Raw genomic sequence first — 19,885 nt, forward strand, 5'->3', positions numbered from 1 at the left:
TGGACCGGTCCCGTATAGTCCCTCAAGATCTAGATCTGGTGCTGCAAATCTTTCCCTCGGTGTGTTGCTGGCGTGGAGCTTGCGTCAGTAGACAGAATCCTTTGCTTGCAGCTGCATTTGTCCTTTGGGTCAGGCGCATTTTTTCCTGTAGTTATGCGGCCGAGCCCCCACTCAGACATGGCTCCCAGCTCTTGTTCTTGACCTCGCTACTTAAATGATTCGGACTGATAATTGTCGGGTCGAGGCCTCAGCTTTCATATTTACCTGCCAACGACCCTGGAACTATTTTTCCGGCAATCCTGTTCGACTGGCGGAGCACAGTGCCTAACTGTATATACCAGCGACGCAGCTCATCGGTAAAGCTCCCATGAGTTTTCTTGCTCTGCTTATTTGTATGCCGTTTCAGATGAGCAATTCGACAACTTGTTATAGGAGAGGTCAATGGTACTCTTGATAATAGCCAAGGTGTAAGACAGTCGAGTCGTGTCCGGCAACGAGGAAGGGGCGAACCTGGATCGTCTTCCATTATTTGAAGATAGGCAACAGGCAAGAGAATAAAACAGGCCACCGAGGGTACAAAAGACATCGTCTGCAAATTTTATTCAAAGCAGGAGCAAAAATGTGTAGAGAAATCAGTCGAACGACAATAAGCACAACAGCAGGAACAACAAGTTCAGGTGCGGGGGCGGGTAAGAACCATGGGCGCTAAGAGTTCCGCTAGTTAGCCCTAACCGCATGGCTGAATGGCCAGTTTCGCTATCATCAGAGTGACTGTCCACTTCGTCCGGTGATTGGAAGTGCGGGCGCAGTGACTGCAGAGCAACTCAAGCTTAGTTGTGCTGAATCGTCCCTTACAGGTTCTCAGTCTGAACCTGATATGCACCAAAGTATTGAGAACGACGTTTTGTATGGCTGCCATGGAGATCCGCAGGTATAGAGAAAATTGGCAATTTAATCACAAATAGATGATTCACTGAGTCTCAGTTGCAGCAGCGATTTTCGACTTTCTGGTATTCCTGGGCGATTAATTGATCGTTGGCGCTTTCAGCAATTTTATTGGGGTTCTGTCTTCTTCTTATATGTCAGCCACCTCGCCTGAGAGATCATTATTCGCGACATCACTTATCGTTCTCGGGACCTCAGAATCGTTGGCATCTAACCGGCCGACTTCGACTAATTATGTCTAGCTCGAGATCAGACATAGTAACAACAAGCGTAGTCTAATATAACGGTGAGAGTATATGTCAGCTGCGGGGAGAAACTCGGCCATCCACAGTGTCTTGGGGAGATAGTATTAAGACCTGTTTAGTGTGGTATCTCGAGTTCATCAGACTTATGCCTTGTTACAATGACGTGTAGTTATTAGTGAGTCCTGATAAAAGATTTGATAGACTTGCAATGTGTAACATACAGCGGACTGGCGTACACTGGCTGCTGGGGACTTTCCCCACGTCTATCATGAACAGATTTATGCCAAGCTTTCATGACAGTGACAGGCGAGGAGTATAGATTGTCTACCCAATTGCATTTTGCTTGACTGAGCCTTTCTTTGTTTCTCAGTCAGGAGCACATATAATTCTGAGTATGCAAGAGGAGTAGTGAAGGCACGGTAGAATGTTTGCTTAGTGCGTTCATGCCTCAGGACGCCGATGACAGCGCTGCCGACTAAGCAACAATGGGGGGGACCAGCGCAGCACACCATGTTCGTTGAATGACCATCTGATACACTCACTGCCTGAGGTCCTCCGTGTTATTTTCTTGCGTTTGTAGTTCAGACCTTTCTCCGGTCTCATCTGCATCCATCCTTTTTCTCTGCACGCCTTCCTGTCCCTATCCCTCCTCATTCCTTTTATCATCCTAAGTATCGAGCCACGTCTCTGAGGGGCGATAGCAGTCTCTTCCAGCTTACAGCCTCACTGGTCATCTTCAAAGAGCCTGTATATCCCCGGAGGCCCAGTCAGAAGACTGGCGCTTCGGGAGATTCACGGCGCTCCGAAATAAGGCTTTGTCTGGCTGTGTTTGAGCTTTTCCCTGCTTCTAACCTACGCTCCAAAGGACGAATCTATCTTCAGATCCGAGATTAGTCAAGCCCGAGCCTTCATATATCTGTTCTCCTGAATCTTGATTAGCATGGACTACTTCTCGTATGTTCCGGGCGGGCCTAACCCGGTGGACGCACAGCCGATGGACATCATCGTTGACGAACCACATCACTGTGCCATGATCGAAGAGAAAGACCAGGAGATTGTGGAGGCCGAGAACGAGAAACTTGATCAGCTGGTGGCCCAGTTTACTAGGGGTTTCGATCCATCCACCCTCCGTAACGAGGTGATATCAGCCCTGCCAGATCTCGCACAATCCGCTTTCCCAGGGACATATGAGCATCTCTTAATGCTCTGCTTCACAACCGACGATGAACTACAGGACATGCAAGAAGAGCTCGAGAGATATCTCTTGTTACGCTATGGGCAGGTGTTCGATGAGCTCGTCCCGCGGACCACGACCAACATCATCGACGAGTCTTATTTTGCATCGGAGATTGAGACCCTGAGAAGACCCCTCGAGCCATTGCGTGGCGACTCGACGAGCCCCGTCTACTGGCTGAGTCTTAGACGCGCGAATCCGACCAAGGCCCGGCAGCAACTCGAAGCAGCGACCAAGATGATCAACGCTTTCAAGAAGGACGTGCTTGCAGCTCTGCACTTTGATCCGCAGGAGCGTAAGTCCAACGAGACACACCTTTCATCCCATTTGACTAGCGTCTCTTCTTACTGATGACTTACAGGAAAGATCGTCAACCCCCTTCCAGTCTCAGTCGAACGCTCGGCTTTCGTAAGCATGAAGCACCTACGCATGGACGCCTGCAAGGATACGCTTCACTGGGACGAGTACAACCAGAGCAACATGAATCTCACCGTGTTCTACCATGCGTACAAGGCGCTTCTCTGCCGAACCCAGCCGGACAAGGCGCGCGAATGGGGATGGCTCCCGCCCAGGGTCATCGAGGCCCCTCGTGCGTCCAGTCCTCAGGCATCCATTGGTGATCTAGCTTATTGGCCGTTGAGACAGGCGGGCAACGACAAGTACGATCTACTCGTGAAGACCGCGCTCTGGCTGGCGCTTGCTAGAGGCCTTCCCGCCGTGCACCTGTTTTGCGATTGTGCTCGAGTTTTCACGTCACTCATCCCAGCAGGAGATGCAAGCCCAAAGGCGATTGTCTTCTTACGCCATTTGACTCAACTCTGTGTGCCCGTGGAAGCCATCAATCCCAGCCCACGCATCCCTGTCCCATTCCAGAAGCGGTGCCAGAAAGGTGACAACGATGATTATTTCGAGGACGTGTGGAGGTCGGACCAGGACTTGGAGAAGGACTTGGCGCAGAATGTCTCGCTGTATGGCATGGACACAGCCAAGGATGTCCGCCGAGCACGACCCCCTCCCCCTCGACGCTCGTTTCAGCAACAGGCACAGCTCATCAAGGACGCTCTCACCGTTGAGACGAGCTTTGCAAACGTGTGGCCTCGTAAAGATCCGGCAAGTGTTCCTCTCGTCCCTTCTACCTTACCAAAGCTAATCGTTCTGGTCGTAGATCCCGGTGCAGCACCGTCCTCCATCTGTCCCTGAGCCGGAGCTTATTTGGAAAGTCCAGCCCGAGCCGGAGGAGCATGACATTTTCGACAAAGATGGTTACGTCTCGGTTCTCTTCTGAGCACCGGGAAAATTCCTCATCTCAGCCCCGGCTTCAGCTGGTCGATTCATCTCCGCTCATACCTTGACCAACACCTCTCTCTCCCCTAAACATTCTCTGCAACACTCCCACCATTGAGACAAAACACCGAGAATTGGCACGTTCTGACGACAATAACGAGCCGAATCTCTCTGTTCCAGTCTCCCCGATCTCCAACTGGTACATTGAACATTGAAAACAAAAACAATCACTCTTGCCTTTTTCAGCCCGCACTTCCTTCCAAGCCTTTCCATCCCTCTACCGCCCAGGACAATCTTGTTAATACATGTTCTTTTCCAATCTTCTTCATATCTTCGACCAATCTTGATCTTTCCAGGAACCCAGGTTTTACTCACCCATCTCTTATGTGGCAGTCAGGAGCGAGCGGAACCGCGCGTTGGATTTGATTGATTTTTGTTGAGAATTGAGGACACCCAGAGAAAGGAAATGTGCAGATTTCCATCCAGGGCCCCCTTGGAGGGATGACTATTTTTGTTATTTCCTTCCTCATGTATCTACGCCCGATGATCTTTCATGAAGGAGATATCAAAATAGAATGACTGGGAAAGGATGTGGATAGATGAACAAACAGATGTAGAATTGTGTAAAGGTGGTGATAGTCCTCAAGATTCTCATCTTTGGTTTGGTTCTTGAGTGCAACAGTTGGTAGCTTGGATCCCCCGTGAGAGTTGGTGAGCAAGGCATGTGCACTGAGCTCTGGGCAGTGGCCTTGATAGTCTTTACTCTGCGGTGCACTTGTGTATAGATAAACAGCTTGTCACAGCCCTATTTGTGAATTGCTCTAGAATGTAGTTCACATATTTCACTCGGAGAAGAAGTTGATGGGACCAGACCTGGAAAAAGATAGGCATACTTTTCAATTAAATTCCCGAAAGTGATCAGCCATGGTATCCCATAGTCTAAGGGAGAAAAAGAAGGAAAAGAAAAAGTGTGTCCCGAAAGAGAAACTAGATCAATCAGATTCCCAACAATATCAGAACTTTTCTTTATGCCGCCATGCTATTAAACTCCAACAAAGGATCAATCATCGCCAGGTCATCAACAGTAGGACCCGCCGCGCTGGGTATCTTGGAATCAATATCGTGTATCATTTCATTATGCGAGGGAAACCCTCCCGCTGTGTAGCCACCACCGCCACCACTCTCCTCCCCATTCCCATATTGAACCGCTGGGCCGGCAGCAACCGACTTCCCACTAAGGCCATACGGCTCGTAGCCTGGCCCATCGTCGTCGTTGTCAAACTCCAATCCGTACAGCCCAAAAAGATCTCCCATCATCGCCGCCGTCATCGTGGCTGCAGTCGTAGAAGCAGCAGCAGTAGAAGAAGACTGTTGCTCGCCATCCTCCGCCAGCAAGGCTTTCTGCATGAACAGGTCTCGAATCTCATCCTCCGAGTAGCCATGTTTGCTCCCCATATGCACCCAGAGGTCGTAGTTCCGGTGGAAGCGATGCGCGCACCCTCCCTGCATGCACGGTATCTGGCGGCCCGTTTCCTCGGCATAACCGGCGCCCGTCAGCGCTGCCAACGCCGACGGTCCTGCTCCTGCGCCTGCTGCGGCCGCATTACTTCGCTGCTGGGCGGAGACCTTCGGCGTCAAGCCCAGCCGCTGGCGTCTTTCCGCCTTGGCGTTTGGAAAGCCCATGTGTGCCGTGCGAATGTGTTCCTCGAGGGCCAGCTTGCTCCCGTAGCGCTTGCCGCAGCCGTGGACGGCACCGCCGGGCCAGCCGGCGACGCGCTTCGACGCCGAGAGGTCGGTCTCCCCGCAAACGAAACGCTTCTCTCCCTGGTGGACGGTGCGCACGTGCACAGTCAGGTTGCCCTTCTTTGTGAAGCTGCTGTCGCATCCGGGAACAGTACAGGGAAAGACTTTGCGGTCCGAGAGGGGGACGTTGCCGTGGGCGACTTCCAGATGGCGGCGGAGTTCGCGGGTGGTGGAGCAGGTGAGTGGGCAGTGCGGGCATTGTGGTGGATGCGCGGCGCGAATGTGGGCTTGGAGGAGGGCGTAGGAAGGGAATGTTGCTGGTCCTCCTGCTACTGTGGTGTTCGTGGTAATTTGTTCGAGATCCGCACGCTGAGCGCATTCGGCGCAAGTAAAGCGTTTCTCGGTGTGGACTCGGCTTTCATGCGCGCGGAGATGTCCAGCGGTATCAAAGGCCATGGAACATCGTTGGCCACTGGCTGGATCAAAATGTGCACACGGGAAAGGTTTCTGGTTGAGATGGGCGCTCAAAATGTGTTTTTGAAGGGTCGTGTGTTTTCGGAAGGTTTCATCGCAGGGCGGATACTCTGTACATCGGTACTTATCCCGCCCGTCGTGCGCAGCCAGATGTCGTCGGAGACGGGAGCCTGTCACGAAGCTCTTTCCACAGCCGGGACGATCGCAGACATAGTCTCGGATCCCTGTATGGGCGCTCTTGACATGATGGTTCAGATGGGATGCCCGGAGGAAGTTCTTGTCGCAGCCATCTTGAGGACATTGGAAGAGACGCTCATTGTTGTGAGAGCGTAGATGCTCTTGAAGGCGTGCTGGGCGGTTGAACGCTTTGGTGCAACCGTCGAACGGGCAGCGGTGAGTTTTCAGCTCGGAAGGATATCTGGAGGATGTTGTCGACATGGGCGTTGCAGGCGTTTCGTGAAGACTGTCGCCCGCTTCACTGTCACTGTCCGAAAATGTATATTCGACATCGGAGTCTTCCTCTCGATAAATCGGGTCTGTGGTGTGTGAGTATTAGCAAGGGCATGCTATCGCAACGGCAGTATGTTCTCTATCGTACCGACATCATCATCCAGCGTCGGTAGCTTCTGTAGCCTTTTCGGGCTAGGAAAATCCCCGGTCGCCTTTCTTTTTTGACTCATTATTCCGTCACCTGCTACCTCATCCATCCAAAATGCTAGATAGCATGATAAAGATGACGAGACGAAGCATCGACGATCGAGAGAGGAGAAGAACCCCGAAAAGAGAAGCCCTGCAGATAAAATTTTGCCAAAGCGGTGAGCAAGAATGTCCTAAAACGGACTAGTTCCGGACGAGACGACAGGAACTTTTTCCGCCTTTTGGAGGTCCGCAAACTACGATTTCTGCACCTCAACAAAGCAAGGCTGTCGCATCGCTCCTTGTCTCACCTCAACTCATCCCGTCGCGGTCTCGGCGCCTCTCCTCGTCTCTTCTACGGTCAATTAATTTGTCTACGGTCTTTATTGATCTCGATCGGCACCATGTCGGACTACGGCGATCACGGCGATGAGGATAAGTAAGAGCTTCCTCGATATGACCCGTAGCTAGCATTGCGCACCGCGGGATTCGCGCAGCTGGTGAACGGCTATCTTTGGATCTAAAGAGAATGTATGATGATCTGACTTTGATCTTCCTCTATCTTGCAGCTACGACTACGAGCCCGCGGAGCAGGATTACGATGACAACGAGCCCGAGGACTTCCTCAACCCCGAAGATCTGGATGTCGCCGAGGGAGGTGACGACTATGGCGAGTCTTATGCGCCGGCCGTGAATGGCGACCGTGTTGTTGTCTCGGGCGACCCGAATGCCGGCTATTCAGGCAAGGTGATGGAGCAGGCGCGGGAGAAGAAGGTGCCCAACGACCAGCGCACGACGACCCCATACATGACCAAGTACGAGCGGGCGCGTGTCTTGGGAACTCGAGCTCTGCAAATCAGGTTGGTCTTGGACATGTCTCCAAACAGACTGGACGCGTGCTGGGTAAATCTGACCGCAATATCAGTATGAACGCTCCGGTGCTTGTCGATCTTGAGGGTGAAACGGACCCTTTGCAGATTGCTATCAAGGAACTCAACCAGAAGAAAATTCCTCTCATTGTGCGGAGATATCTTCCTGATGGGTGGTAAGCACGATTTGTCCCGTAAAAAGCCTTGAATGCCACATCTAATTCGCGTCGCCAGGTATGAGGACTGGACGTGCGAGGAGCTGTTGTAAAAAAGGGTGGAGACAGTATGGATGGCTGTACATTGATAAATGGTTCTTCTTGTCTTTTCTTGCTTCATAATTGTCACGGTCTAAGTGTTTCTCTCTTGGGCAGCATAGCGTTTGGAGTTTCGGAGTAGGGAAGCAAGTCAGAACGGCTTGAGCAATCCCTAGGTTACTAGGGCGAGCGCACAAAAAAAGCACACAAGGATAACGCACTGCAGTTTATAACGGCAAAATACGAAAAAAAAATCCATTGATGTTGATATACTTTGTTTTGATGCTTGAGTCCGGTAATAGCTGCATTTGCTCGACACTGCACACCTTGACCGCAACTCAGACGTGCCGGTAGACAGTCTAGTCGGAAACCGACGACAGTCAAGCTGAGTTATTTGTCTTTCGTTGGTGAAGTACTCTGTCTCCGTACACCAGGTATTTATGCATGCTCGATCCTCACCATGGGCGGCATATGATAGATCATGTAAAGCACGAGGCGCCAGCTCACCACTAGTTATAATCCGATAGTACGGAGATTGGATATGGCTTCCAACTGATGTCACGCATATTCCGAGTACTAATGTATATCGAATGGATACTATACTTTGATACCAGTTGAGGTGCAGTTCCTCTATCAGCCAAGCAAAAAAAACCCTCCGCCATACTCCGCCTTGCCTAATTCAGTAAGTACCTGAATACGCCGGGCGGCTTCGATTTCCACCACTCCACCATTCACTCCTCAATCACATTCAATGTCTCTCGCATCCTTCTCTCCAGCGTCTTGTCCGCACATCCCAAGTCTGTCTCGCCTCGGTCCAAGTGGCGGGATTCGCAGCAAGTTGTACGTGTCATGATAACCGGGATGACCTGCCTGTTGAAGGGAAGTGGAGCAAAAGTAAGTGTGCGTGCGTGCGTGGATGGACTGAAAAGTCGGTTCGTGCCGCGGCCTTACTCATTGACTCATGATCCACCAGGCCTTCCTCTATCAGCCAGTGCCGGTACGGAATCAGTGTAACCTGCTGCGTCAGAATTCAATATAATCAGACTAGTCTCGATTCTCAAGATTGAAGAACCTGAGACTCCGAGAACTCCTTCTCCGCCTGGATAAATCGGCACGCTGCTGACCCCTGTTCCTCGCCAACATGCGCCTTGATCGTCCTGCTAATGCACGAGCTCCATGCCATATCTTGGCCACAGTAAAACCATTCGGACGCCCGGCAGTGACGGCACAAGGTTATAGGTCTCCTCTTCTCCAGGATCAGGATCTTGGGGTCATAGTTCATACCCCTCTTTCTTGTCATCTGACGAACCCTTCGACCTTCAAGTAATAGTTTTGCCAGCTATCACCGAGATAAGATGTGGTCGATGGGCCCTGGGGTAAGGACTCCTCCCTCCTCGGCAAGAGTCTCCATCCTCATATCCGGAACCCACCCTCCGGACGTCCAGTAGGATACTCTCCTCTGATGGAGCCATCAGGCCATTGGCACCCATATTCACTGTTGACTGGTCGTTTGACCATCTCCAATACGCTGGCGTCAACACGGCTTAGCCAAATTTGAGTGGACCCCTGGACCGGCTTTTTCTCTAATGCAGTCAGCTTTTCTTTCTACTTTTCTAGCTTCCAAGCTTAGTCCTAGGGCGTGGCCCCGAAAAAAATTACATTATTAATCATACTACGCTGCCACCTACTCAGGCCTTTGCTCAATTGTTTTATATACAAGGGATCAGCTGTGCCAGGCCTTTGCTCGCGGGGCCTCCATACTTGTGTCGCTACACGTCTGCTGTAGCCGTGTCAAGATTGCAAACGCTGTCGGTCTTTCCCTCTACCTTGCCTTGGCGCTGACCTTCCACGCGACGATTATCTCGATCCCCAAATAATCGTGGTGGAAGATGGGAACCCATGCTGATCTGAAGGAGAAGGTCTCCGCAGAGTCTCCCAGCACCACTGATCAAAATGGCAGCCATACAATCTCTGTCTCTCCATCGGACGACAAAGCCCCAGAGCCCACCTTCGATACCGGTCTCATATCATGGATCCAAGTGATAGGTTCTTGGTTCTTGTTCTTCAACTCATGGTATGTTCTACTATCGTAAAGTATGACCCTGTCTTTGCGGGCTGCTGACTTGCCTAGGGGAGTAATCAACACTTGGGGCGCGTTTCAGACATATTACGAAGAGAATACATTGAAGCACATGTCCTCCTCCTCGATTGCCTGGATTGGATCGCTGCAAGCTTTCCTCCTCATGCTATTCGGCGTGGTGACAGGCCCTCTCTTTGACGCAGGATACTTTCGTGCGCTCCTAGGGTTCGGAACCATCATGCTGCCCTTCAGTCTTATGATGGTTAGTCTGTCTACCAAGTTCTGGCAATTGATCTTGTGCCAAGGTATCCTACTCGGTCTTTCCGCTGGATGCCTGTTCGTTCCGTCTGTCGCCATTCTACCCCAATACTTCAAGCAGAAGCGAGGATTGGCGAACGGACTGGCCGCCTCGGGGAGCAGCATTGGCGGCGTGATTTACCCCATCATGTTCGACCAGCTGCAACGGCGGGCTGGCTTCGCATGGGCTACTCGAGCCGTGGGATTTCTCTCCTTTGGGACCTGCTGCATCTCGTTCTGTATCATGCGCATGCGATTTCCTCCGAAGGATAAGCGCAAGCTCGTGCAGCTGTCTGCGTTCAAGGAGCCAGTCTTCACCATGTTCTGCGTCGGAATGTTCCTAGGCTTCCTGGGATTCTACAACTTCCTCTTCTACATCCAGTCGTATGCCATCGACACCAAAATCGTCGACGCCAATCTGGGCTTTTACCTGCTTTCCATGCTGAACGCGGGCTCGACCTTCGGTCGAATTTGCCCCAACTTCATCGCCGACCACATTGGACCGATGAACGTGCTTCTGCCTGCTGCAACGGCAACTGCCATCCTGGCCTTTGCGTGGATTGGTGTTCACAACGTCCCCGGCATCATCGTTCTGTCCGTCTTGTACGGTCTCTGCTCCGGCGGCTTTGTCTCTCTTCCTCCGGTGGTGATGGCTTCCATAACCAAAGACATCCGTGACCTGGGAACTCGTCTGGGTATGCTCTTCGCTGTGACTTCAGTCGGTCTGTTGATTGGCACCCCCATCGGCGGCGCAATCCTCAGCAACACCGGGGAATATCTGGGCGTGCAGCTCTTCACTGGGTGCTGCCTCATCACCTCCTCTGCTATCTTCGCGGCCCTGCGGTATACTCGCACTGGTCCTCATTTACTGGTGCGGGCTTAAAATCTCGTGATTACCTTATCACATGCGAAGCACCGCAGGCCGACTAGCTATGAGCACTTCGATGTTGCCATTATCTTCTGTGGAACTCTGCTTATAGTAAGCATATCATAATACGCTGGTTCATCCAAATTACGTTTTTGGGACATACCATTCATTTGCATAACGGGAAAGCAGGCGTTATAGAAAACAAAACTTGATTTCATTTGCCGGGGAAAAGAAACATTTGCAGCATCATCCTACGATACATATCTCAAAATGCATATATGGTTACCGTACCACTCGCATCCTTGTCCATGCATAGAACTGTAGCCACGAATCACGGTTGTAAGATGTGGTCTCACACAATCAGTCTCATGACTATAGCCATCTAGATCGAATCGACTTTGCCAACGCCCAAACACCAAGCTTTTGCGAGGAAAACAACCAAGCACAAACATCTCTCGCTACTGCAACTTCCCGACTCAAAAGACTTACACACGGCCGCCCTCATGGAAGAGCCAAGGGCTACAACCTTCTCCATACCAAACTGCCCCCTGCCAACCTCCAAATCACGAAACATCCACCGGATCAACCAAGAACTCCTCCCCCTTCTCCCGAACATGCTGCAGGTTCTTATCGCGACTGCACGGCTTGCGCATGTCGAACGCATCCTCGCCCGTCTCCGACATCCCCGACGGATCATCACTGTAATACCCCACGACTCGCCGGAAGACCGAGTACCTGCGCCGAATTGTTAGCATTGACACCACCACTACCACCACCACGGCCTCAATCCAGAAAGAGGAGAAAAATACGCACCCCATTCCCTTATACATATCCACCGCGACCTTATTCCCGGCGCGCACGTACAGATCCACGAACCAGGCATCGTTGATATCGGACCCCCGCTCGAGGCGTTCGGTGAGGCGGCGCGCGTGGCCCAGCCGGCGCCATGCGGGCGCCACGGTCAGAACGGTGATGTGGCCGTGCCAGGGCGTGTAGTGTTCCGAGTGGCGCATCTGAGCGGGTTGTTCTTCGAGTTTACCCATGACTGTTTTTGTGTTGCGTGCTGTTAGTTTTGGGGGGGTGGGGGGTGGGGTGGGAGGGGCCGGGGGGTTGTTTACTATAGCCGACGATTCCTTCTTGACGGTCTTGGACGCTGCTGAAAAGGGAGGGCCAGCGCATGAGGTAGTTCAGGTAGAAGCCCAGGTCGTAGTTTTCGGTCAATGGGTCGAGGTTGGTGAGGTTGAGGGAGAGGAGGTCCGTTGGGGACATGCGGCGGATGGAGGACATTGTGGCTGCTTTTTGGTCGGTGGGATGCTTTGGGAGGAATTGAGTCTGTATATGAGGGGAAGAGAGAGTTAGGAACGTAGAAGAAACGAGAGAATGGAAGTGGATGTTATGTTGAGGTTGGAGAAGTTGCTGCAGTATTGTTGGAGGTCAAATCAAATCAAATTCTCGAAATGGTGCGGGGAAGGAATGAGGGCGGTCACAGGCAGAGAGAATCGGGCGGCGGGCAGCGGAAAGGCAGGCAAGACAGGCAGGCTAACTTGAGTGATTATTGTTTTCGGCCTCAATATTAGTTCTTCTTTATTCATACTTTCTTCTCCTTCTCCTTCTCCTTCTCCTTCTATATCTCCCCCTTCCCCTTCCCCTTCCCCTCGTTCATGCTCCTATCTTAACGACTAGAATTCACACTTCCAACAAGACTTGTTTATCACTCGACACTCATTTGTCTTTGCCTCTTTTCCTCTCTTTCTCACTCATCCTGGTGATGCGGTCGGCGATCCTCCCATATTAACTTTCCCCTGTTGTTTACCCCGTGGCAGCCCGCCCCCAGCCCAGCCCACTTGACGAATTCTGAGACGACTACTTTTTCCTTACTCGCTCGAGGATAGACCTCCTGCTACTACATCAGACTACAGATTTCTTTACAAGACTCAGTCAATTTTCCCAACCTCATTGAAACCGCAACCATGCCGTCCATATCCCCTCCCCTGACTTTATCTCACCGCCATACCCGGAGTCGATCGTCCAACATCGACTTCGACCCTATTTCACCAGGCACCTACGCTCCCAACGGTTTTTCCTATCAGTCGCCTCGGTCGCCGCGTACACCTCGTTCATCCGCTCCTCCCTCTCCCACCGACTCTCGCCCGCAGCGTGCCAACAGCATCAATGAATCGCACCGGATGTCGGTCGACTTCGGCGGCGCGGCCGGTGGAGGCGGCCTGGGCAACCTAGCGGATGAGCTGGCCGACGCATGGGAGGAGGAGGAAGGGGGCTACGGAGGTTACGCCTCCGGGCAGGACACCGGGGCTCCCGACCACGCACAATACGCGACTCACAGCGAGGACGAAGCTGCATACAACCATCATACACGAACCCCGTCCTCCGGTTACTCCCCGGAGCGGAATTCCACGCTGCAACCCCCGCGGCCCAAAACGCGCAATGGCACCCAGCGACAACACCGCCGGTACGAGTCGCAGTACGATGGCTCCGACTACGGGAACGACTCGGACTTCGAGGAATCGGATATGCCCCCGAGTCTGGAAACACAGATGGCAGAGATTGAGAGTCTGGCTCGACGAGGCATTGAGAACAACGGCAGTGAGAATGACTACGTGATTCAACGAGCGGTGGAGGCTTTGCGGGATTTGGGCGCTCAGAGCGGCATCGAGAACAATGCCATGAGGTACGTTCATCTAGCCCTTGCTGTTGAGTGGGAGTGTGTTACTGACGCAAGATTTTCTCCAGGCTCATTACCGCTCACTCCTCCATCACGTCGCATCTAACACACCAAACGCGGGCCCTTCAAACCCTCATCCACCCCCTCCTCTTCTCGCCTTTCCCGCTTCTGTCGGAGGATGCCATTGATGCACTCATCCCGCTCATCGATGAAGAACTCTTGCCCAACCTTCCCTACCCTTTCCCCGACCAGCCCCGTAACTCCTCCCGGCCTACCACCCCCTCGCAGTCTTCAGCCCTCAACCCGCTCGTCTCCCTCCAGAGTCTCGTCTCGCAGACGTCCGACATCACCGTCTCCCTCCGGGGCCTGAGCGATACGCTGTACGAATCCCGACAACTGACCGCCACCGCCTCGCGACGGCTCCGATCCGCACGGGAACTGGTGGCGGAGCTCCGCCGCGAAGAAGAGGGCCGCGAGGAAGGAACGCGGTGGATCGAACGCGGGGACTGGGACCGGCGGCTCCGCGACCGAGAAGCCGGCCGAGTCTGCGGCGACGTGGTCAGTGGGTTTGAGGCGGTCTGCGGTGAATGGCGGGAGAAGCTCTTCGGAGCCGCTGGAGCTACCGCTACCCCTGGCGCCGAAGTAGCTGCCGCATGATGAACCTCCTTCAAGGAAGCACATACAAAAGAAAAATATCTTTGATCTAACTCCAACATCTCACCTTATAAGAAAAAACGATCACAGCACCTGTGTCATGACCTACTTACTTCCTTTCCCCTATCTCCCAATGACACACCGCATCACCCCCTCCCTTTTTCCTTGCTATTTTTCTCCTCATCAAGTATATAGACATTGCCTTTTTTCCCCACGCTATAAGCTTCTTACTTATTCACTTAAGAGCCTTTTTTGGTTCTTGTTTCTTATCTTTCGCTGGTCGAAGTCTCTAATTTTTAGATTTTCCGTTATCGGTTATGTTCTTTCTTCCCTCTCTGGGAGGATTCATTAATGAACTTGGTCTTTCTTGCAAGCATCGCTCTCATGTCATTGATCTTACGCGATGATGCATATATGAAACAGAGAAATCAGTTGTGAATACATGCATCTACACCAGAAACCCTATGAGAAAGAAGTTTTAGTAAATATGAAAGTCACCCGTGAGATGTAGTTATGCATCTGGTCAACATTTGGAAAAAAAGATTTGCCTAGTATAGAGAAGAGAAGACAAATTAGATAAAGCAGGAGGGGTAAAAAAGGCAACAGCAAGAAACACGACTAACTACACTATGTCGAAGAAGAAGAGCATCCGGTTTCCCCTGAATCCGTAAATTTTTGTTCTCGAAATAAACAAAATTCATATCCTAGGGTTGTAGTAGTAGAGGGCGGAAATGAAGAGGGAATAGGACATGACGGTATCTCTTTTATGTCAGAGGGAGAAGAAGAAGAATAAGAAGAAAAGGAGAGGAGACAAAAAGGCCGAGAGGGAGGGGAAGTACGAAAAGGGGAGAGTAAGGGGGAGGAGAACAGTTAGGAGAGGGAGAAATAAAGATGGAGAGATGGTTTCATCATCGTCATCATCATATCGATCACGCACGCACGCGCGCACACACACACACACACACACACATACACGCCCCTTTTCTGTAACGAGAGGATTGGGGTTTTCTTTGTTCTTGCTTCTTTCCCAGAAAGTAAAAAAGAGAAAACTTTTTTAAGATCAAAAGTCGGTCATGTCATATGAGAGAGTAAAGAAAACATGCTAGTAGGAAGAGGATATCTACTGGCCCTGCTGCTGCTTCCACTTGGGCACCCACTTACCACCCGAAGAGGCGGCGGGCTTGGACTCCTCGGAAGCAGGAGTCTGAGTGCGGGAGGGAGGCTGCTGCTGGGAAGAGCTGGAGTCGCGGGCGTGACGGGGCGCCCAACGCTCCGACGAGGCAGCCGGAGCAGGAGCCGGAGCCGCGGCCGGGGTGGCATTGCCACCCGAGCGCAGGTGAGGAGGCACGTAGCCACCACCCGTGCGACGCGGAGGCTGAGCCTCTTCCCGCGGCGCGGGAGCCGACTCGGCGGGCGCGGCGCTGCTGGGGGCACCAGAAGCAGCAGCGGCCTCCTTGGCGGCCTGGCGCTCTCTCCAGCCACCACCACCAGCAGCAGCAGTGCGAGGAGCCAGGTTGAGGCGAGGAGCAGTGCGCTCGGTAGGAGCAGGGGCAGCAGCAGCGGGCTCGGGTTCAGGAGCACCAGTCTTACGGGCCAAACGGCGGGCCTCAGCTTCCTCTTCACGTTGCTTCTGTCTGGCAGCCATCTCATCGAGTCTCCTATTGGTAGGGTTAGTAGGATGAAGACCAGGAACATTTAACAGGACACTGACTTTCTCTCCTCCTCACGCTTGACCTTCTCCTCGGCCAGAACACGTCTGCGCTCCTCTTCCCGGGCCACTCTCTCCTCCTCTTCGCGCTGGATACGCTCTTCCTCCTCCTTGCGGCGGCGCTCCTCCTCCTCGCGCTCGGCCTTCTCACGGCGGCGACGCTCCTGGACTTCCTTGACGCGCTGCTTCTTCTTGGCCTCGAACTCACGCTCAGCGGCCTTGCGACGCTTCTCGAACTCCTCGTGGCGCTTCTCGGAGACCTCCTTGCGGAAGCTGTTGAACTGGGGCACCAGGCGGCTGAGACGGTGCTTGAGGGCAACAGCCTCCTTGTGCTTGTCTTCGGCCTCCTTGAGGGTCTCGGCCTTCTGGGCCTCGTAGATCTCCATATCTTGCTTCTTCTGGGCCTCGTAGTCCTCGGGAATGTGCTTAAGTTCCTCACGACGGAACGCACGCTCCAAGTGATCAATACGCTTGGCGGTGGTGCGGACACGATCGTTGAGCTCGTTCTTCTCCTTCTCCAGCTGAGCCAGCTTCATGGCACGGAGGCGGTTGGCGTCCAGCTCGGTCAGATCGAGCTCGCTGATGTCAATGCCCTTGACACCGCTCTTCAGCTCCTCCAGCTGCTTCTTGAGCTCCTGCTGGCGGATGCGCTCCTGCTCATCCTGAATGCGCTTCTTCTCACGCTCGCGCTGCTCGTCAGCCAGACGCTGCTTCTCAGCCTCCTGGAGCTGCTGAGTGCGGATGCGCTTGCGGGTCTCCTCCTCGCGCTGCTTGCGCTGCAGAGCATCGGTGGCAGCCTCCTTCTTCTTCTCGATGATGACACGGCGAGCCAGAGTCTCCTCGTGCTCCTTGGCAGCACCGGCGGCAGCACGAGCAAGAGCAGCGCGCTTGGCCTCCAAGCGAGATTCGCTGTAGGAGGGGTCGACGTACATGCAGGTAACGTGGAGGGTCTTAGCCAGGCGAGTAAGCTGCAGGCGAGCAATCTCGGCAGGGGTGTTCTGAAGACGCTGGACAGAGCCGACCTCGCTCTCAGCAGAACCAGCGGCGCTGCCGGAGTGCAGGGCCTTGGCGGAGGAGAAGACATCGGTGTCGAAGGTGAGAACACCTGAGGTGTGGTCGACGCGGATGGCCAGGTCGCCCTTCTTGCAACCGTTCATGATGAACTTCTCGATCATCGAGGGAGTGATCTGGAAGGGGTCGGGGAACTGAGCCAGCTCGTAAACGAACTTGAGCTCGACGGACTCGTAGACCTGGGACAGCTGCTGGAAGAGACGGGTAAGGATGACCTGCTGCAGGGGCAGGACGTACTTCTCCATCTCGGGGTCGGCACCGATCTGCTTGAGGATGGGGGTGATCTTCTTGCAGATGGACAGAGGGTGGAAGTCAACCTCCAGGATGTTGTACAAGTCGCGGATCTCGGGGCGGACGCGCTTCAGCAGACCCTTGTTCAAGGCATCCTTGAAGAGAATAGCACGAGAGGGAGCCTGAGCCATACCGAGCAGGTTGGTGAGGCGAGTGTTCTTGTTCTTACGGGCCTCATCGACGTCAACGAGAGCACCGCGGGAGCGGGAAGTGCTGATGACAGGGATGGAGAGGGCCGACAGCAGGACGAAAGAAGCAGCCTTGGTCATGTCAGCCTCGCTGACGGAGGGGTTCTCCTTCTTGGTGCTCTGACCAGCGGCAAGGGCCGCGGCGGACTGGCGGAGCAGGTTGTAGTAGCGGCTCCAGGCGGCGGCGTGAAAGAGGTAGTTCTCGCTGACGAGGAAGATGCGGGCCAGCTTCTCGTAGTAGTTGGCCATCATGACGTTCTTGGCGGGACGCTTAGACAGGCTCAGCAGGGTGTGGATGTCCTCGATGCTGCGGAAAGCCTCCTGCCAGAGCTCAAGCTCAACGGCAACGTTCAGCTGCTGGAAGCGAGTATCCAAGTGACGCTGGAGGGTGTCGGGATCGCTGAGGTTGATGGCGTGCATCTGAGCGGAGTACTTGGCGGCGTTCTGGACATGGTTGCGAAGAAGCTCACACAGACGGCGGAACTCCGTCTTGCGGGTGTACTTGAGACAGAACTGGAAGGCCTGCAGGGCGGTGGTCTGGTACATCACCTCCAGACGAGCGTTGTTCTTGAGGATCTCCAGCACGGTGCGGTAGGTTTCCCAGAGGAACTTGAGCCATGGGGTGACGACGGCGCGGTCGGTACGGTCGCGGGACTGTTCCCCGGAGACAGTGGCCAGCAGAATGGTCTCGGGGGTTTCGATAGCCTCCAGATCGTCGACGTTGGAGGAGGGAGCCGCGGATTCCAGGGAAGACTGGATCTCGTCGGCCTTGGCCTGAGCCTCGGTGACCTTCTTCTCGGCGAGTTCGATGAACTTCTTCAGGACCACCTATACCACACACGAAACAATTTCCTCTTGCAGTCAGTCTTTGGCCTAGTGGTAGATACGACGGGCGATCCTACCTCGATGGTGCCGACGTTGGTGTTCTGGGCGATGTTCTTGTACTGGTAAAGACCATCCTTGGCAGACTTGCCCTTGCGGAGATCGACACACAGCTCAACGAAGAGGAGCATGACGGGCTCGAGCGAGACGATGGGAGTGCTGCGCGTTCTCTTGGAGGTGACATGTTCGTGAAGGACGTTGAGGGCGGCGGGAGCCTGGCCCACGGCGATGAGTTCCTGAGCCCTCTACAGACAACAAACCGTTAGTTGATATTCCATCACTAATTCCCCATCATCACCGTCATCTTCTTTGATCCCGTCTAGTCTTTTTCTTCATTTGTTTCCCCGAGCCAAGATTGTTCTCCGACTTCTTCCCGATCGACAGCGCGTACCTTGAGGACATTTTCAGGCTTGATATGGGGTGGCGGCGGCATGATGGGCGATGTAGCGGGTGAGAAACACAATCAGTTGTTGATAGATGTAAAAAGATGGATCGCACAACGACGGGCGGGCAGCAAGAGGTCGAGGGCGATAAAAGCCTGAGGTGAGAAAGGCTGCCACGCGACGGTCGGCGAAATGACCCAAGACGACACAAGCCGGTGGGAAATATGGGGGGGAGGGAGGAGGAGGAGAGGGAGGACAAGACAGAGAGGCTGTGGTTGAGGGCCGTCGTTGTGCGAGAGCCGGCGAAAAAAACCAAGATTTGCCCACTTTGGGTTAAGCGACTGGGACCGCGTTGATCACGTGATTACATCCCCAAGCGCCCGCCGCTATCGAGACGCGCTCTACATCCTACGACAGTGTGCTAATTACGATTGTATATTCTTCTCCCATGCGAATTATAAGGATGATTTGTAGTGCCCTTGGTAAAAATGTTTCGCATAGTGGTAGTGGTAGTGGTGATAACAATGGTGGTGGTGGTGGAGGCTCATCGAGCCGCGTCCTCCACAGCCTGGGCCACCCGCATTCTTCCTAAAGCTCGAACAATCATAACAGGATGAATGGAAGGATGGAGCGGAACCCATGGGAAGATGGGAGAGGGGAACAGGAATACTCGTATTATGTACTCGAGAAACGTCCTCATCCTTTGAGTCGACCGAGCAGGAGATCCATTCGACAGAGCGCCAGCTGGTACGATCGCCATCGGAGCTATCAAGCTTTCAGGATTGATGTGTCTGTCCATTGATCAGTCTGATCAGTCTGTGCAGCGGATTAACTGTCAAGCCCCCAGCTGCACGTGAGGCTCAAGGCTCAGACTCATACGTCCGATTGATGACCCCATCATGGCATGAGGATCCGATGATCGTGATTTGAATTTGGTTCAGTGATCAGGGACAAGAGCTGGAGCATGACGAAGTGGGTGTCTCCGGTCTGGTACCTCATTCATTTTCGTCGGTTGTTGCTTCAGGGGTGAAGGAGGGTAAGAAGAGGAAAAAAAGAGGAGCCAAACCCGGCTAGACGGGAAATTAGATTCAACCGC

General features: G+C 53.4%; 8 protein-coding genes across 8 annotated transcripts; 4 read left to right on the top strand and 4 right to left on the bottom strand.

Moving 5' to 3' along the window:
- Positions 1 to 132: 132 nt before the first annotated feature.
- On the bottom strand, positions 133 to 663 carry BO95DRAFT_112422 (uncharacterized protein). Its single transcript, XM_025580384.1, has one exon. It carries the CDS (start codon positions 584 to 586, stop codon positions 248 to 250), a length of 339 nt encoding a protein of 112 aa, XP_025447272.1. The 5' UTR covers positions 587 to 663; the 3' UTR covers positions 133 to 247.
- Positions 664 to 2,184: 1,521 nt separating this feature from the next.
- Positions 2,185 to 3,709, top strand: BO95DRAFT_449098 (uncharacterized protein; the record flags this gene model as incomplete). Its single annotated transcript, XM_025587926.1, has 3 exons — positions 2,185 to 2,719; positions 2,786 to 3,540; positions 3,590 to 3,709. The coding sequence occupies 3 exons, from the start codon at positions 2,185 to 2,187 to the stop codon at positions 3,707 to 3,709; spliced, it is 1,410 nt and encodes a 469-aa protein (XP_025447273.1).
- A 974-nt stretch (positions 3,710 to 4,683) lies between these two features.
- BO95DRAFT_478230 (C2H2-type zinc finger protein) lies at positions 4,684 to 6,661 on the bottom strand. The gene is made up of 2 exons (XM_025590025.1): positions 6,524 to 6,661; positions 4,684 to 6,461 (listed from the first exon to the last, which is right to left on the bottom strand). Exons 1-2 carry the CDS (start codon positions 6,630 to 6,632, stop codon positions 4,735 to 4,737), a joined length of 1,836 nt encoding a protein of 611 aa, XP_025447274.1. The 5' UTR covers positions 6,633 to 6,661; the 3' UTR covers positions 4,684 to 4,734.
- A 174-nt stretch (positions 6,662 to 6,835) lies between these two features.
- BO95DRAFT_437999 (DNA-directed RNA polymerase core subunit RPO26) lies at positions 6,836 to 7,921 on the top strand. The gene is made up of 4 exons (XM_025585402.1): positions 6,836 to 7,000; positions 7,131 to 7,421; positions 7,487 to 7,606; positions 7,665 to 7,921. Exons 1-4 carry the CDS (start codon positions 6,966 to 6,968, stop codon positions 7,696 to 7,698), a joined length of 480 nt encoding a protein of 159 aa, XP_025447275.1. The 5' UTR covers positions 6,836 to 6,965; the 3' UTR covers positions 7,699 to 7,921.
- A 1,652-nt stretch (positions 7,922 to 9,573) lies between these two features.
- On the top strand, positions 9,574 to 10,944 carry BO95DRAFT_351143 (MCT family MFS transporter; the record flags this gene model as incomplete). The annotated part of the gene is made up of 2 exons (XM_025582075.1): positions 9,574 to 9,758; positions 9,816 to 10,944. The coding sequence occupies 2 exons, from the start codon at positions 9,574 to 9,576 to the stop codon at positions 10,942 to 10,944; spliced, it is 1,314 nt and encodes a 437-aa protein (XP_025447276.1).
- Positions 10,945 to 11,236: 292 nt separating this feature from the next.
- On the bottom strand, positions 11,237 to 12,407 carry BO95DRAFT_438005 (peptide alpha-N-acetyltransferase complex B subunit NAT3). Its single transcript, XM_025585403.1, has 3 exons — positions 12,048 to 12,407; positions 11,743 to 11,974; positions 11,237 to 11,664 (listed from the first exon to the last, which is right to left on the bottom strand). The coding sequence occupies exons 1-3, from the start codon at positions 12,214 to 12,216 to the stop codon at positions 11,493 to 11,495; spliced, it is 573 nt and encodes a 190-aa protein (XP_025447277.1). The 5' UTR covers positions 12,217 to 12,407; the 3' UTR covers positions 11,237 to 11,492.
- Positions 12,408 to 12,553: 146 nt separating this feature from the next.
- BO95DRAFT_478234 (uncharacterized protein) lies at positions 12,554 to 14,723 on the top strand. Its single transcript, XM_025590026.1, has 2 exons — positions 12,554 to 13,618; positions 13,681 to 14,723. Exons 1-2 carry the CDS (start codon positions 12,900 to 12,902, stop codon positions 14,267 to 14,269), a joined length of 1,308 nt encoding a protein of 435 aa, XP_025447278.1. The 5' UTR covers positions 12,554 to 12,899; the 3' UTR covers positions 14,270 to 14,723.
- A 497-nt stretch (positions 14,724 to 15,220) lies between these two features.
- tif32 (putative eukaryotic translation initiation factor 3 subunit EifCa) lies at positions 15,221 to 18,803 on the bottom strand. Its single transcript, XM_025585404.1, has 3 exons — positions 18,427 to 18,803; positions 15,978 to 18,352; positions 15,221 to 15,924 (listed from the first exon to the last, which is right to left on the bottom strand). The coding sequence occupies exons 1-3, from the start codon at positions 18,535 to 18,537 to the stop codon at positions 15,387 to 15,389; spliced, it is 3,024 nt and encodes a 1,007-aa protein (XP_025447279.1). The 5' UTR covers positions 18,538 to 18,803; the 3' UTR covers positions 15,221 to 15,386.
- Positions 18,804 to 19,885: the final 1,082 nt, after the last annotated feature.

This window comes from Aspergillus brunneoviolaceus (genome assembly GCF_003184695.1).
Source record: "Aspergillus brunneoviolaceus CBS 621.78 unplaced genomic scaffold BO95scaffold_3, whole genome shotgun sequence".
Lineage (NCBI taxonomy): Eukaryota > Fungi > Ascomycota > Eurotiomycetes > Eurotiales > Aspergillaceae > Aspergillus > Aspergillus brunneoviolaceus.